The sequence below is a fragment of the Mustela nivalis genome, assembly GCF_964662115.1.
Source record: "Mustela nivalis genome assembly, chromosome: X".
Lineage (NCBI taxonomy): Eukaryota > Metazoa > Chordata > Mammalia > Carnivora > Mustelidae > Mustela > Mustela nivalis.
The window spans coordinates 43,155,355-43,170,185 of NC_139040.1; the positions used below are offsets into that span (position 1 = coordinate 43,155,355).

The 14,831-nt window shown below is 39.6% G+C and overlaps 1 protein-coding gene across 2 annotated transcripts; it reads left to right on the forward strand.

Annotated features, from left to right (window-relative positions):
- The first annotated feature begins 300 nt into the window (after positions 1-300).
- Positions 301-12,938, forward strand: MORF4L2 (mortality factor 4 like 2). Of its 2 annotated transcripts, none has more exons than XM_082717432.1 (4): positions 301-423; positions 3,167-3,255; positions 10,079-10,183; positions 11,390-12,938. In XM_082717432.1, the coding sequence occupies exon 4, from the start codon at positions 11,414-11,416 to the stop codon at positions 12,278-12,280; it is 867 nt and encodes a 288-aa protein (XP_082573558.1). In that variant the 5' UTR covers positions 301-423; positions 3,167-3,255; positions 10,079-10,183; positions 11,390-11,413; the 3' UTR covers positions 12,281-12,938. The 2 variants fall into 2 exon arrangements, with proteins under 2 accessions (XP_082573558.1, XP_082573557.1); XM_082717431.1 differs by lacking the exon at positions 301-423 and adding an exon at positions 1,496-1,773.
- The last annotated feature ends 1,893 nt before the right edge of the window (positions 12,939-14,831 follow it).

Genomic DNA, 14,831 nt, shown 5'->3' on the forward strand with positions numbered 1-14,831 from the left:
AGGATTCAGATCTTTATCAGCATCAGTGCCTGGGGTCATTCATTAATTCTGACCCCCCAAAAGGCAAGGAGGAAAGAAGAGAGGGCTGGAGGGGGAATTTTTTTAAGAAGAAATAAGGAAAAAACCTTTGAATCTAGGGCCATAGTTCTCTGCCTCCTTATTTTCAAAAGTTAATTTGATTTTTTCCTTACCAATGAAAAATTTACATGATTCCCTATACATTGTTTGTGGAGTTCAACAAATCAGAAATAGGGGAACAAAATCCCACAATTCCAGGGACTAAACAGCCAATCCTTTGCTGGGATTTGGTGGCATCTAGTGGCAGACTCAAGAGGTATAAACCTCACCCAGAGAACTTTCTGGAAAACTAGCTGACCGCGTACTTGCCTGAAGGGCACTGTGCTTGGAGATCAGGACAAAAAGGTAAGAGAGTCTCAGCCCCCACAGAAATTCAGAGTCTGTGTGTGTATAAATATAGATAGAGAGACGGAGGGGAAGGCTATCACGTATGTTACCGGCAGAAATCTGTGTTTGTGCCAAGAGAATGGCAGTCAACTTTGGGGGGGGGGGCAGGGAGAAGTTACTAGGAAACGGGAAAGAAGTGGCACCTTGTAACTGCTCAAATGGGGATGGGAACGTTTGGCTCTGAACTATTTATTGGAAGGCTATGGTTTAGAACAGGATTTTGTCAGCAGAGAAAAACGTGGGAAGAAAGGGTATTTTTAGTGTCTGAAATTAAATCAATAGGAAAGGCCAACATATTTCTGGCAAAGGCTCTTTATTGGTTACGGGCGCCTTTACTTATTTTCCTTTTCATTAGAACAGTTTTCAAACTTTATAGATACTATCCGGTACACAGCGCGCGTGCACGCACACAAGCACATACACATGTGCGCGCACACACACGCACAGCCCCGCTCCTGGATACACACCGGCCCCAATGCCTGTGTCCCAACGCTAGGGGAGCACGTCTGCGCAAACCCACCACCACCGACGCCACGAGGGCTGCCGCGTACACATCCCAACCCCAAGGCTACGCGACCTTGCCCGCACACAAACACAGGTCCCAACACCACGCACCCACACACCCACCACCCCAACTCACACATTAAAACCCCTGCTCCGCTTTTATTTTTTTTTTTGTTCCGACAGTTGCGCAAGAGATTCGGGGGCGTGGCCCCAAATTTGACCTCGCGCTTCCCCACTCGCGGGAACCTTAGCTCATTTCCGCCCATCCTGTTTCCGCAGGCCACGTAGACACTTCCTTTCCCAGTGGAGGAAAAAAAAAAACCCATAATGCCTCCCTGCAGGAAAAAAAAAAAAGAAACTCTGGTCAGGGGAACTCTGGGTCGTGAAAACAGGCCACGTGAACACCCTGCCCTATAGACTTCTGACCCAACGGCCGTCGCGCTTTTGGAGGGCGGGCTAAGAACCTAAGAGGGCGAGAGTCATTGGCCAGAGTCCGCACTAAAGAAAAAAGATGATTGGCTTGCTTCAAGCCTTAACCGTGAAGAAGCAGGTTGCTAGCACCCGCCTTTACTGCGGCGAAGTGTCATCGCTGACGTGTTAGGCCTTGTCCAATCATTTGGTTATGGAACATTCTAAAACTTAGACAAGACGATTGTGATTGGCTGGAGGCTATAATCCCGCCTCCAAGGTGACGTGTCTGCCTATGGATATCAGTTGCCAGAGAAACCTGGCTTTACTATGGCGGTTGGAGGAACGGCAGTGATCACACGTCGGCTGCTGGAAAGAACTGGATTCTCGTTTCAGGTTTCGGGGTGGGGGTGGGGTGAAAGGGTTGACGATTTCTTTTTATCGTCGCATATATTGGCGAGATTAACTAATGGCTTCGCAGTTGAGCAGAGCTGCATTCAAATTTCTACTCGCCAACGCCCAGCTTGGGCTGGCTCCTGTTCTTTCAGTGTCTCGGTTTCCATGTTTGTAAAATGGTGATATAATAGTATCTACCTCAGAGACGTTTACCTCACAGGCTTGTACTGTGTATTAGTGCGTATAAGACACTTAATACCAATCCTGGTTCCGAAAGCTATTCGCTATTATTGTGTAGTGAAAAACCCGCGTAACAGAATGAAAGAAAAACATAAATTATGTAAATTCGTTCATTATAGTGTTTTCCCTGCCCATCAGATTCTTTCCTATAAGAAATTCGAGCTATAAAAGAGACATACCAGTCTTTACTGATGAAATAATTTACTATTTGAGAATTAGCTCAAAATAGCGGGGATTGGAATTTTCCATATTGAAAAGTTTAAAAGGCCGGAGCGGGGGTGGGGGGGAGATGGAGAACGAGAGCGATCAGGAGATGAACCACATGCGATCAGTAGGCCGTGTTTGGATCCTGATTGGAACACACCAGCTTAAAAAAAAAAAAAAAAAAGCTGCTTAAGATGCATCGGGAAAATTTGAAGATGGATTTGCAGTTTTTTTTTAAGGAATTGATGTCGATTTTTTAGACGTTGTAATGGCATTAATGGTTACAATTTCAAATTATCTTTATGTTGTAGAGAAACAGGAAAATATTTGCGGATTAAGTAATAAAATGTCTGGGAATGACTTCATATATGTTAATGACTGGAATTTGCTTCAAAATAATCTCAGCGGTAGGGGAAATGGGGAGGGACATGGATGAAACAAAACTGGCCCTAAGTTAATAATTGTTTGAGCTGAGTGATGGGGCATAAGGGGTTCCTTATATTATTATGTCTTCCTTGGTATATGTTTGACATTTTCCATAATAAAATGCAGAAAATCAGCTATTCCTTGCGCTTAAAAAAAATCAGAGTTGGGGGGGAGAAGTGGGTGGGGTTATAGATGAAACAAGATGGCCTTCAGTTGGTAATTGTTGAAGCTGGGTGATTGATAATAGGTTTATATTACTCTTCCTTCTACATTTTTATTCGTTTGAAATTATTATTCATAAGAAGTATAAAAAGGACTGTTACTTTATCAGAAATAAAGATAAATGTACAGTAAAGTCGTTTTGAAAATATAACCACAAGAAAGGGAAAAGAAACATTTGTACATTATTTATCAGGCATTGTGTCCTTTGTGTGTGATAAATGCATTGGTTGGTGGAGGAAAAAAAAGGATCTCATATCTTTTTACGTTATGTCCTTTTCTGTCCCCTTCTTTGACCTTCCAGGCCATCATCAGAAAAGCTAAGTTTGCTGTATTGTAAGGATCAGAAGATCTGATCCTGATTGCAGAACCATCCCTGATTACAGAAACTAGGTAAGTGCCTCCCTTCTCCTGGCCTCAGCTCTCAAACAAGATAATTCCACATAACCTTCCTAACTGTCCAGGAATATTTTGAAGATTAATAAGCACCTATCTGGGAAAGCACTCTAAATTCTAAGAAGAAAAGGATGGGTGCCTCCAGTGTAGCAAGTACCCAAACAGATTACATTACATTCTTTGATAAAAGATAATACAGTTGATACCCTAGGGTTAGTTCCATATATTTATATGTGTGTATAAGTATATAATTCTTTCTTTAAAAACTTCGTGGCATCTCACGTATAGCATAATTTAGTGATTGAAAGCAAATACTGACTTCATTAGTTTGAATTCTGTCTCTGCCACTTGCTGTGTGATCCTGGGCAAGGTACTTACCTCCCTTTGTCCCTAAATTTCCTCCTGTGTAAAATAAAGATGGTAATAGTTCTACTTCATAGGATTTTTGAAGGGACAGTGCTTGGTACATATAAGTGTTTGCCTTAATAATAATTATGGTTATGTTGGTCCTTCTAGTACATCCTGGTTTACTCACACATACACTCTTAAATTTCTAAAAGCAGTGGATTCTTCTGTTTGGAAATGTATAATAATAATAATAATGCTGTCGGTTTCTTTCCTGATTTTCCAGAAGCAGCAGTTACCTCTAGAACTGAATTCTGAAATTAAGACTTCTGGCTTGTCCTAACAATCTCGAAAGATACTGAGTATATTGATCATATTTATTTACAAGGAAATTTCCAGGCACTATAATTTTAACTAGGAAATCATAACCATATTCAGTCTGCTAACAGCTTTTGTGTTATTCCTCCTTTGTCTCAGACTCAAAAAATATGTTAAACATAAAGGAAGTGTTCCAAGATCCAGAAGAGAATGGATATAAATGTAACTGGCATGGTATATGTGTATTTAAAGGTTTATTCCAACAAACCATAGGAGATGTTGTTCACACTTGATTTGTGACACACCCATACCAAAATGTTAGCTTTCAGAGTCTGCATTCCGAAATGGCCCATCACTTGCATGAGGGGATGAAAGAAGGTTTTTTTAGTGACTTGAAAGGTTCATTTTCCCATGGAGTCACTGTATTTTCCTTCTAATTTTTTTTTTTCTCTTCTGAAAGCTGGGTTGCAGAGGAGGGCGCTGCACTGGTGGGAAAGATGGAGTAGATGTGTAGGCACAAAACCCCTTTACAGGAAGCCATTTGGAGAAGGATTAAGGGCAAAAGGGAGGGAGATGGGCTATTACGCTAGTAGGAGCTCAGAAGGCAAGGTCCAGGGTATCCTGAAATGGAGAAAGCCTCAAAGAGGAAAAGGACCTTGACCTGGACCTACAAGAATGGGCAGAACCTAGAAGGGGGAAGGGAAACCAGTCTGAATGGTATGCCTACAAAATGTATTATACATAGTGATAATTTACTGAAAAGTCCACTGTTGAGATCTAAGGATAAGAATAGATTTTAAAAAATCATTGAATTTAAATATGTATATTTTAAGACAGATTTTTAGTCTCATAATTGATATGTGAATATATTATCCTTATAATGAAAAGGTTTAAATACTATGAAGTAGGCTCAGGTTTCTATTTCTTAACCTCCAGTTCATCACTATTCTCAGTTCTGTTTCCTTCTAGATCTTTAAGTACCTGTTGAAAAACATACATGGATATATGTATATATACATATATATACATATATATATGGTGTTTTCTTTTACATAAATATGGTATCTATCACACTATGGGTATTGTTTTTGCAGCTTGCTGTTTTTATTCAAAGAATTGAATGTCTTCATGTTCATTCTTAGAGTTCTATTTGATTCCTTTCACAGTGGCATTGCTTTGACTAGCGTGATAATCCATATTATGGATAAACCACATTTTATCTTTACAAATCACTAGTAATAGTCCTCCACATTGACTTCAGTGTTTGCTACTTCAAGTAATGAATCAAACATCCTTGGAAACCATTTACAAGTGTTATTCTAGGGCAACATTTATGTCTTTATGATAATTAAACCAGTGCAATGCTGGTGTGAGAACAGACACTGTGACAGAACAGGTGACCTAGAAATAGTGATAACATTTAACAATTGAATAATCAAATCATTGGGAAGAGAGTACCTTCAAAGACCCATGCACATCTAGGAATTTAGAGTGTTCTCTAATAGAATTTCGGATCAGTGTGGAAAGGATAACCTCTTTAATAAGTAATATTAGGAAAAGTTACATATTTGGAAGAAACTATAGAAATACCAAGAAATACAGGAAATCATTTTTAGAATATTGATTTGGGAGCATTTTCCCTAGGTGTGACATAAATGCCAAGTTTACAAAGGAAAAGGTTGACATATTTTTCTGTGTGATTTTATGTATACACTTACCCCCAGAGAAGGAAAATGAGTTTGGAAAAAATGTTTCCAACATATCCAAGAATACTTAGGATTTATTATTAGAAATCAGTAAAGGAAGCAAACAATCTAGTATAGAAACATATTCACATAAGAAAAACATACACATGGATGTGTGAAAGATACTCAATGATATACTACATACTAGATAAGCAAAAAAAAAAATTTTCCAAAAGACATCCCATGTTGCTCAAGGTATAGGTAAATGAACTTTAATAATTTTTGCTGGGAGTACAAATTGAAGTGGTTCTTTACAAATTGAATTTGCCTCTATCTCATTAAAGTTAAAAGTACACCAATCCTTTGAACAGTTCTGTTTTTGAGAATAGTCCTGAAATCCCTGATGCTCTAATATATCTGTACACTGATGACTCTTACAGCGTTTCTGTAATAATGAAGTACTGGGAACAACTTAAAAGTTAATAAAAGACTGGTTAAATTCTGCCACATAGAGATTATAGGGTAATGTGAATATTAAAAAGAATGAGCTAGGTATGTGTGGACAAAAAGATGCCCATGACAAAGTGAGAAAAGGTGGGGGGCAAGATGTCTCACATTTGCCAAATGAAATATAAAGAACACATTTAGTTTTATAGATTATATATTTGTGTGACTATGCACATAAGATCTGAAAGCTTACACAGTTATTTTGGGATTAGGGAGGGGATGAAAAGGAGGAATTCCCCCATTTTAATGTATTTTCGAATTTACACCTATGTAAAGGAAAGATTACCCATAAATGATGCCACAGTATTAACTACTTGGGGAAAGTAATGCAGATTTTCTGTTCATAACTTAGCAAATTCTGGATGGATTAAGAAAATATAAAACCTCCATTAAAATGACATCTTTTAACAGTGGAAAGGAAAGTTAACGTTTCATTATGTAAAACTCTAAAATCTTAACATTAGGCACTATAAAAGAACACTAGGGGATATATTTGCCCCAAAATGACAACTTTTGATATATAAAGAGATCCAGGGCACCTGGGTGGCTCAGTGGGTTAAAGCCTCTGCCTTAAGCTCAGGTCATGATCCCAGGGTTCTGGGATGGAGCCCAGCATCAGCTGTCTGCTCGGTGGGGAGCCTGCTTCCCCCTTTGTCTCTGCCTGCCTCTATGCCTACTTGTAATCTCTGTCAAATAAAATCTTAAAGAGACACACATTTTCCCACATTTTAATGTCTCTGAAATTGGGATGCATCATACATTTGAATAAATGCAGAAGTAAAAACAAGGCACCATTCACAATAGTCATAGGTGTTGTGTGTTTTTTTTTAAGATTTATTTATTTGACAGGCAGAGATCACAAGTAGGCAGGGAGGCAGGCAGAGGGGGAAGCAGGCTCCCTGCTGAGCAGAGAGCCTGATGCTGGGCTCAATCCCTGGGATCATGACCTGAGCCGAAGGCAGAGGCTTTAACCCACTGAGCCACCCAGGCCCCCATAAATAAATAAAATTTTTTTAAAAAGCTCCTATAGATGTTAAAATCACTAAGAACCAACTGAATGGGCACAGGACCAAAGCCTATGTAGTCAGTAGACACTTTTTAAATGTTAAACTGTTTCTAATAAAAACTGAACAACTAACAAAAAAAAACTGAACAACTAAACATTTTATCAGATGTAGATGAGCCTAGCCACTGCTGACCAGAGTATAAGTGATAGTTATACACACTCCTAGTAAGGTTGGAAACTGGCACAGCTTGGGGAAGTAATTTGGGGATGTGTTACTACCTCTTGACCCCCTAAATTTGCATCTGGAAGTATTAAATAATGGGAAATGAGGACAAGAATGTTGCAATATTTACTGCAGGGTAAATTGAAGAGGAATCACTTTCTGTTAAGGGTGGTTAGATTGAGGTAGGACCATTTGATGAAGTACACAGCTCTCAAGATGTATATTATGTTACATGGGAAAGAAAACTAGTTTGTGATACCACATTTTTAAATAGGGAAGGTTGAGATTTGATGATCAGTATAAATAAGTATTTACACAGAAATTTAGAAAACTAGGACAAATCTACAAATGTGTTTTCTCAATGTCTGACCTACCCCCAGAGCTGACCTGTAGAAAACAAGTGGGAAAATACTTGATGACTTGTCCCTAATTTGTGCCTCCATTTTCTTCATGTATTGAATCACTTCCTCACTTTGATTCTCTGTAGTGTGCCCCCCCCCAGGGACCTAAGTGCTGCTCAAAGATATATGTGACATGTATAACACAAGACCTGTGGCAAATAGAATAATGGTGTTGTTCTATAAGCAAAACTAACACAAGACATTTAAATATTAAACTCTGGAGTACTAAGATCCACTTCATACGGTATTGGAGGTGGAAGAGAAACATGGACTAGAGTTGGAGATTTGAGGAGGAAAGACTTCTGTAGTATTTAGATGGAGATAATGGAGAGAGCATGATGGAGCAAAGGGTAGGTGTACTAAGCCAGTAAACACTAATAAAGCCTGAAACTCAAGACAAACTGGCAAACTCAGTTTAAAATAGCCCCAAATTAAGTAATCTGTAGTGCAAACTTTTTAAATGAATGTGCACAGCACATCTGTCATTGATCATGGAGCAGTGTTAAGCTGGGAAGGGATGTACAGAGTGGAAAGCTATTCAGAGACTTAAAAGTAGGAGCCAGACATCAAAAGGTAGGTATTCCCTTCTTTTCATGTCTGGTTTCTGACTTCCAGATAGTAATAGTTGCTTGTTTGATCTGTAGGCTACTTAGATGAAAATAAAGGAACTGAGACAACTAATACAAAGGCTGTTTCCATGGCTTTATTCAGCAGTCACAAACCTTGATTTGTGGTGCAGGTTATTTTTTCTGTAAAATGTCAGATATTTCATTGAGACTATATGAGGGGAAGAATTTGTAGAGAATGACAGAACCCACCCAGTTAATTAGAACGAGGTAGAATTCCTTTTTGTAGTTTTCCTATGAATGAATATATGTGGTCAATGCCGGGGATGTACGGTATGTTCAGCTATCATTTTAAAGTTCCTCCTCAGTAAGGAATTGCTGATGACTGTGAGACTTCCAAAATACTTTGCATCCCACCTGGCCTCACTTCTGTTTCACAGTCTGGCTGGCACTGAGCCATCTTGCTTTCTTTAGTTGGTATGTTAACTGCCCCCCGTGTATTGTGGAAGCTCTGTACTATATTAACTCTGAGGTGGGCTTTCTGAATTTCAAGTAAATTACTTAACTAAATTCTCAGATACTGTCTCCCCTCTGTCCTGGGCACAGTATTTGTTTAGAAACATCCTTTTTGTAAGCTCAGTGGCTTACAGTGCAATGCCATGACACACTGGCTACTGTCTGATCCTTCAAAGGATGTGTCTCTTTATCCCTCAGGCAGCTTTCTGATTCCCACAGGGTCAGTATCCGTATTCACAGAGTTGGTGCTCTCTGAGGACCTCCTTTGCCCTTGATTTCTTTACTCAGATCTTTGTGTCCTTTTAGTGAGAGGGTATCGTTTGCTTAGTGAAATCTCTGGTACTCAGGCCTGTCTTCCCAATAACTGGTTTCCCTGATTCAAGGCTCTAGTTGTCTAGCATTTTTTTACCTCTTATTTTCCCCCTCAGGGCTTCCTTTACACCTGCTCACATTGTTTTAAGGGCTCGGGATTGGCCAAGGGCCTTTTTATGTGGGTGAAATTAATAGTTACCAGAGAAACCTGGTTTAAGGCTGATCTACCGTCATCATTTTTTCCCAGAGGTTACGCTGATTTTAACAGTGGTTCTGATTTCATCTGGATACTTTTCCTATGCATTTATACATATCAGTTTAAAATAGGAATTTGATCACACTGTACATAAGAACTGTACAGGACTGATGTTATTATATCTTGGCCTGTGCGCTCTCTACAGGATCCTATTGTACCTGTAAAACATTAAGCCTATTTATCTAATAATGTAGCATTGAACATCTTTCTATATTCATAATGGTTCTCTGCTTAATTCATTTGAATGTTCTTCTATAGTGTGCATACAGAATCTGTGTTCCCATTGCCCTACCAATGAGTTGAGGTGTTTCCAGTTCTTCTGTATTAAGAACACCACTGTAGTGAACATCTTTATACCCATATTCACATGTATTCCTGCAAGATACCATGCTAGCTATTTAGCCAGATCTCATTTATGAAGTTCTAAAGAACCTGTGAAGTCAAGGGATAGTTTGGCCTCATTAGATGAGTAAAAGAGGCTAAGAGAGCTTGCATATCTTACCCAAGTCCTAACAATTCATAAATGGCAGAGTCTAATTGAAGTAGAAGTATGTCTTAACAGCAGAGGTATATATTTTCTCTGATAATTGCAATTGTAAACCACATGGTCAAAAAACTAGGTTTTTTTTCTGTGTTATTTCACAAAAGTTCATCTTCATTGCAGATAATCTGTTTCCCTTTCTAGGTTGTGTCCCCAGCCTCATCCTTCCAGACCATTCCAGGAGATCTAGGAGATTCCATCTGGGAAAACACTAGGAGTTCTTGGAAGGGAAAGAAGGAAGAGGATTACGTAAGTCAAAAAAAATTGCTTCATCTGTTACACTGTAAGAATCATAGAATACTATTTTTTTCATCTTTATCTTACTAGTTTTCTCTACTATATTTTATACTATATCATACTTTGGTTCAGTTTTTCTTCCTCTTCTCTCCGTGAATGATTTTGATGGTTTTCATAGCTTCTGGTAGCAGCTGTATGATGATTACTCTCAGATCTCCGTTTCTGGCTCTGACCCTCACCTGAGCTTTAAAGTTAAATGTTTAACTGTATACCTCACACTTAGTAGATCCACTACTGAACTTCTTTCCTCTCTAATCGACTTCCTCCTCCTTTAGATGCAGTCTCATTTGGTGATAATACTAATGCCTTAATCACCTATTCTCAAAACCTGGGAGTCATCACGGACTTCTCCCTCACTGAATTATCACCTCCTCCAACAAGCTAATACTAGAAGTTGTGTCGTATGCCATTTATTTGCTCCAAAGTACTCTGTGCCTATAACTCTCAATGTACTAACCTAGGTTTTTAATTGCCACTTAAGATACTTAAATCACTAGCATCTGGCATAGTATCTGTCCCAAAGCAGATGTGTATTAATGTATGATGACTCACTGAGTGGATGAATTATTTCCATTTACTTCATTGCTAATTCTAAACTAACCGTTAATATCAGTGTTTTTATTAATTCATTAATTACCCGAGCTTAAAATTGCAGAGACACCTTTGACTCCTCCCTCTTCATTTACCAAGTTCTGTATTTGGTTTCTCTTGACTCTGTCATCACCCCAAGTCAGGCCTACCTGAACTCCTACAAAAGCATTTACTGTTAGTCCTTTTGCCTCTAGTCAACTAATCTTTCTTATTTTATCTTGTCATTTCTCTTGTTCAGAGCATTTAATTTCAATTCTGCTGCCTTCTACAGTTTTTTTTCCATTTAATTAATTCTTTTTCTAAAATTATATTCCTGTCTTTTGAGCGGTACCAAAAAACTAACTTACAGGCAAGTCTGATGAGTGATCGGATGGGGTAAGAGTAGTGGTTGATAGGATCAAAGTGAGGGTAGAGGTAGTAAGTCACTTACAGGTGATCCTGAACTAGGATTTGAAATACAAATTCCAAGAGAATAGCTTGTGTTTTACTTTGGTGAGCCTTTATGAAGCAGTGTGTATTCAGGGTCATGACAGAAAACAACCAAGTAAAATCCTTTATATATTACAGTGGTTGGAATAAAAACAGGGTTGAATGAGTTCCAGAAAGCAGGGTTCTCAAACTCGTGGACAACAATCTGCAGAAGAAGACAACTTTAAAAAACCAACTAGAAGCAATATGCAGAGAAGTAAGATGAGAGGGGCCTCCTCAGGAAAGAAGACTGCTGGTCCACAGCAGAAGAATCTGGAACCGGCTCTCCCAGGGCGATGGGGGGGTCGCTCTGCAGAGAACCCCCCTTCAGGATCTGTGAGGAAGACAAGAAAGAACAAGCAGAAGACTCCTGGAAATGGAGATGGTGGCAGTACCAGCGAAGCACCCCAGCCACCTCGGAAGAAGAGGGCCCGGGCCGATCCCACTGTTGAAAGCGAGGAGGCCTTTAAGAATAGAATGGAAGTTAAAGTGAAGATTCCTGAAGAATTAAAACCATGGCTTGTTGAGGACTGGGACTTAGTTACCAGGCAGAAGCAGCTCTTTCAACTCCCTGCTAAGAAAAATGTAGATGCCATTCTGGAAGAGTATGCAAATTGCAAAAAGTCGCAGGGAAATGTTGATAACAAGGAATACGCAGTTAATGAAGTTGTGGCAGGAATAAAAGAATATTTCAATGTGATGTTGGGCACTCAGCTGCTCTACAAATTCGAGAGGCCCCAGTATGCAGAAATCCTCTTGGCTCACCCTGATGCACCAATGTCCCAGGTTTATGGAGCCCCACACCTACTGAGATTATTTGTAAGAATCGGAGCAATGTTGGCATATACGCCCCTTGATGAGAAGAGCCTTGCATTATTGTTGGGCTATTTGCATGATTTCCTAAAATATCTGGCAAAGAATGCTGCATCTCTGTTTACTGCCAGTGATTACAAAGTGGCTTCGGCTGAGTACCACCGCAAAGCCCTGTGAGGGTCTACTGACCACTCACTGTTACGTCTGGTATCTGTAAACACTCTTTTTGTTCTTAGTCTTTTTCTTGTATAATTGATGTTCTTTAAAATTGTTAATGTATAACAGGGCTTATGTTTCAGTTTGTTTTCTGTTTTGTTCTAAACAGAAAATGAAAGGAGTACAAGCTCCTTTTCTCATTTCAAAGTTGCTACCAGTGTACGCAGTAATTAGACAAAGAAGAAACATTCAGTAGAACATTTTATTGCCTAGTTGACAACATTGCTTGAAAGCTGGTGGTTCTATCCCTTTGACACTACACAATTTTCTAATATGTGTTAATGCTACGTGACAAAATGCCCTGATTCCTAGTGCCAAAGGTTCAACTTAATGTATATACCTGAAAACCCATGCATTTGTGCTCTTTTTTTTATGGTGCTTGAAGTAAAACAGCCCATCCTCTGCAAGTCCATCTATGTTGTTCCTTAGGCATTCTATCTTTGCTCAAATTGTTGAAGGATGGTGATTTGTTTCATGGTTTTTGTATTTGAGTCTAATGCACGTTCTAACATGATAGAGGCAATGCATTATTGTGTAGCCACGGTTTTCTGGAGAAGTTGATATTTTAGGAATTGTATTTCAGATCTTAAATAAAATTTGTTTCTAAATTTCAAAGCAAGTATTTTGCAGCGTGCCTTTAATATTACCAAGGCTGACAAGTCAGCAGGCTCAGGAAGGATCTAGATGGAATGAAGAGAGAGTTCAGACTCCAGTGAAAGAATTCCTTTTTCTGTTGAGTGTGGCAACCAGGAGTATCCTGTCATGCCAGTTCCCCTCCCCTGCCCTCTCACTGTGGCTTCTCAAAGTATGATTGCTTTCTAGTGCAGCTTATAAGAGCCAGTTTTGTTCTGATGCTCCTTGCCCCTCTAAGTTGGGCTGGTGTAACAGAATATTTAGTGGGTACTATAACAGTTCCTTACACTTGTGCAGAGTCTTCCTCTTTGCCACAAAAGGAAGCATGGGCAGCCACCTTCAGAAATACTTCTAGATTTTGGACCAAGGATGGCAGATTTCCCTAGTTGGAACACTGAGGCCCTGTTCTGTTTTTGTAATCCCTTAGACATAACAGTGGGAATCTAGGGGATTTGTGGAGGAGGGCTGATGTTGGATGCCTATGATTATAAATCCATTCTATATGGAAATTTTCCAAACCACGTTTTGTTCCATAACAGTGTTTTTTACTTCATTAGCAAACAAAAAACATATTCCATTGGTTACTGCAGAAATTTTGGAAAATAAGAGTGAGAACAGATCTGTTAATAAGTCCTGTATAGTCCTACTGGATCAGTCAGGGTCCCAGCAGGAAATAAACAGGACTCAAAATAGATGATTTGAGAAGTTTAATGGAGACTTTTTTCTTAAGTTGTTAACAGAGGAGTCATGGCATGTATTAGTTTGCTAGGACTGCCACATCAAAGCCACCACAAACTAGGTGGCTTAAACAACAAATTTATTTTCTCATAGTTCTGGAGTCTAGAAGTCTAAAATCAAGGTGTTGGCAAGATTGGTTTCTTCTGAATCCTTTCCTTGGCTTGTAGATGGCTGCCTTACTGTGACTTCTTTACCTCTGCAGCTGTCTGTGTCCTAATCTCTTCTAAGGAGGCCTAATGATTCCATTTTAACTTAACTATGATTCCATTTTAACTTAACTATCTCTGTAAAGATTCCATCTCCAAACACAGTCCCATTCTGAGGTACTGGGGAGTTAAGATTTCACAGTATGAATTTAGAGGTGACACAATTCAGTCCATCATATGGTAACCTCTAGGCAAAGAAAAGTAGAGTAAGAGGGGAGGGCAGTGGTAAAGGAGAGTGTGGAGGAGGGGTAGGAGAAGAACAGGGAGGGGAGGAAGGGAGTGGTTACTGGTTGGTAGACAGCTGTATGGAAAGGGCCATCTGACAGCAGCTATGATCTTCAGGACTCAGCTCACAGAGACTTCAGAGAATCCAGGATATGGGCGTTAAAAATACCTGAACTCGTTATTATGGGTATTACCCTTCAATCAAACTGAAGCCAAAGGGCATGGAAAACCTTTGATGTAATCTACATTGGTAAGCTTGGGGCACACAGCAGAGAGAAAAAAATGGATCAGTGAGGACAACTAAGAAATTTCTAGTACACGCACACCTGAAATAACCATAGTTCGTGCTTCACCATATAGTCTTAGAATCATTATCCCCTCTGAGGGACGTAGGGCCTGGCCAATTAGAAGAGTTCTTAAGGACTCAGATTCAGAGGACCGCTGTGTAATCGTTCCTAACACTCAGAATACAACATAAGAGTTCATTTCCTTCCTTATTTGAAACTGAATAGGAGACCTAGCACATAGACAAGCTTAGCTCACCCACTTGAACATGTTAGAAATAACACATTTCAAAATTGCCTTTAAGGGCGCCTGGGTGGCTTAGTGGGTTAAAGCCTCTGCCGTCGACTAAGGTCATGATCCCAGGGTCCTGGGATCAAGCCCCACATCGGGCTCTCTGCTCAGCAGGGAGACTGCTTCCTCATGTC

Excerpts from the sequence above, each read along its gene's own strand:
- MORF4L2 (XM_082717432.1), top strand. The coding sequence starts at position 11,414 with ATGAGTTCCAGAAAGCAGGGTTCTCAAACTCGTGGACAACAATCTGCA.